At 38.5% G+C, this 2584-nt stretch overlaps 1 protein-coding gene across 1 annotated transcript in view; it reads right to left on the bottom strand.

The window, feature by feature from the left end:
- The window catches only part of LOC106868902 (uncharacterized), a 9878-nt gene extending 8677 nt beyond the window's left edge, over positions 1 to 1201 (bottom strand). Inside the window, exon 1 of the mRNA XM_052965925.1 lies at positions 1106 to 1201. Within this exon, the coding sequence (XP_052821885.1) occupies positions 1106 to 1127 (22 nt within the window). The 5' untranslated portion in view covers positions 1128 to 1201. The remainder of the gene's footprint in view (positions 1 to 1105) is intronic.
- Positions 1202 to 2584: the final 1383 nt, after the last annotated feature.

Raw genomic sequence — 2584 nt, 5'->3', positions numbered from 1 at the left:
GGAACTATAAATGATATGGATGGCTTGTCAACAATTTAACAACATAGAGGCAAGGATTATAGACGTCACTAAAGCGAGAGAAGGTACAAAGCGGTACCGGCATTGCTAGAAATAAGAGTCAAACCGACTCATTAGCCAGAAGAGCACTATCTAAATAAGCTGACAAGGGAGACGAGACAAGCTCCCTACAACAGCGGATATAATACGGGTGGCTTACTAGCGATTTAATACCCTGAAGGCAAATTTATAGACACAGGGTACTAAGTAGTACCAGCATTGCTAGAAATAGGAGTCAAAACAACTCAATAGCAACATATACATACATACTTTTTTACTCTTGTTTCAGTCATTTGACTGTGGCCATATATATATATATATATATATATATATATATATATATATATATACACATATATACATACATACATACATACATACATACATACATACATACATATATAATTTTCAGCTTAGAAACAGCTGAACTACTCAGTTTTACATCAACTGTGAACCTTCTACAAAACTCCGGTTGGGCCCCGATTAATTACTGTAACTAATTATGGGACGGAGCTCTTGTTTCATATTTAGACATCCTAGACAGCAACCCCCCGAAAAAGGCTTACCCAGCCTGAAAACGCTTACCGACACACTTCAACTTTTGCACCACCACCACCCTTTACATGCTGCCCCTCCTCCCTCCAGTTTTTAGTAACGCTGACGCAGTGACCTCTGTTCCTTGGACTTTTTTTTTTTTATTTCATTCATTCGAATATTCCCTGTTCATTCGTTTCTCATACTTCTGTCACATTTGATATATCCGCCACCTAGTTTTTTTTTTTTTTACCTCCTACAATTTCGGACCCCTGGATATCTTGCTTATATTATCTTGCTTATATTATCTTTTCTTTTACCTGTGAATGTTGACTGGCATTAATCGAGGAGGAATTTTAACCACGTCAGTTTTACTGGTCTCAGAGGACCTGAGAAAAAAATCATGGGAACAGACCCTTCCTCCTAAACAATAGAACAAAAGGAAAACAAGAAAGAAAGCAATCGCAGGAATTAAACGATATTCAAATGAAGATTGGAAAAGACTTAATCGTACCTTTCAACAGTTCCAATGCCATTCTTGTATTCTATCTTCAAAAGTTGTGTATCAGTGTTGAAAATAATAACGTTGTCGGATACGTTATCGCTGTAGTTAGAACACTTGTTAGCGTGTGCTTGAGTCCTGAGCCGTATCTTCAACTGTTCCATCCTTGAAAATTCCCTCATATATATACCAACTCAAGAGGTGAAATTCATATTAAACGCATGACACAAATGAAAGTAAATTTTCATCAAAATACCTTTTCGGAAGACAATATAGTGATGGCTGATGATGTCATTACGGAAACTGAAAGAACAATTTCCCGCGATATCCGCCACCAGTGGAAAGAGACAAACAACTTTCAGTTCTCCATACAGACTTATTCCTTTACTCTTTTACTTGTTTCAGTCATTTGACTTGCGGCCGTGCTGGAGCACCGTCTTTAGTCGAGCAAATCGACCCCAGAGCTTATTTTTTGTAAGTCTAGTACTTAGTCTATCGTATCTCTTTTGCCGAACCGCTATGTTACGGGGACGCAAACACACCAGCATCGGTTGTCAAGCGATGTTGGGTGGGGGGACAAACACAGACACACAAACATATACACACAGACACATATACATATATATATACATATATACGACGAGCTTCTTTCAGTTTCCGTCTACCAAATACATTCACAAGGCTTTGGTAGGCCCGAGGCTATAGTAGAAGACACTTGCCAAAGGTGCCACGCAGTGGGACTGAACCCAGGACTATGTGGTTGGTAAGCAAGCTACTTACCACACAGCCACTCCTGCGCCTTGTTGAATAAATTACAATTAGTTTGGTACTACATGAAGACCACAGCATCACTTTTTTTCTTCCGTTGTATTTCTGTCGCTTTATTTAAACGGTTGGATGCGATATAAAGAAAATTTAGCCTTTATTTTTATCAAGTCAAGTTTAGAAATGCCGCTAGATTTTTTTTATCATCTTTTCTTTTTTTTTATCATTTTCTTTTTTTATCATTTTTCTTTTTTTTATCTTTTTTTTCTTTTTTTTACCATTTTTTCCCTTTTTTTCCCATATTAAATACCTCTGGAACTTCATAATTTTTATTGAACTAATTATCTTCCTTATCATGAAGATAATCATGCTAACCGTCTACATCAGTGGTTCCTAGCCTGTTGTCCGCGGACTCCTGGGGGTCCGCAAAGATAGTACGGGGGGAGGAGGCGGGTGTGGTTCGTGGACATGTTATTAAGCTGACAGACCTTTCATTATCCTGGGGTCCGTGGGAAAACTCATTTAGATAAAAAAGGGGTCTTCGGTAGAGAAAAGGTTGGGAACCACTGATGTATATAATCACCTCCAGCATCATCATCATCATCATCATCATCATCATCATCATCATCATCACTGTCGTCGTCGTCGTCACAACCACCACCATCATCATCATTACCGCCACCACCACCAACAACAACAACTACACTACCATCATCATCATCTTTA

Source organism: Octopus bimaculoides, chromosome 2 (genome assembly GCF_001194135.2).
Source record: "Octopus bimaculoides isolate UCB-OBI-ISO-001 chromosome 2, ASM119413v2, whole genome shotgun sequence".
Classification (NCBI taxonomy): domain Eukaryota; kingdom Metazoa; phylum Mollusca; class Cephalopoda; order Octopoda; family Octopodidae; genus Octopus; species Octopus bimaculoides.
Note: the sequence above shows the minus strand (reverse complement) of the source record. Positions and strands in the feature narration are given on the sequence as shown.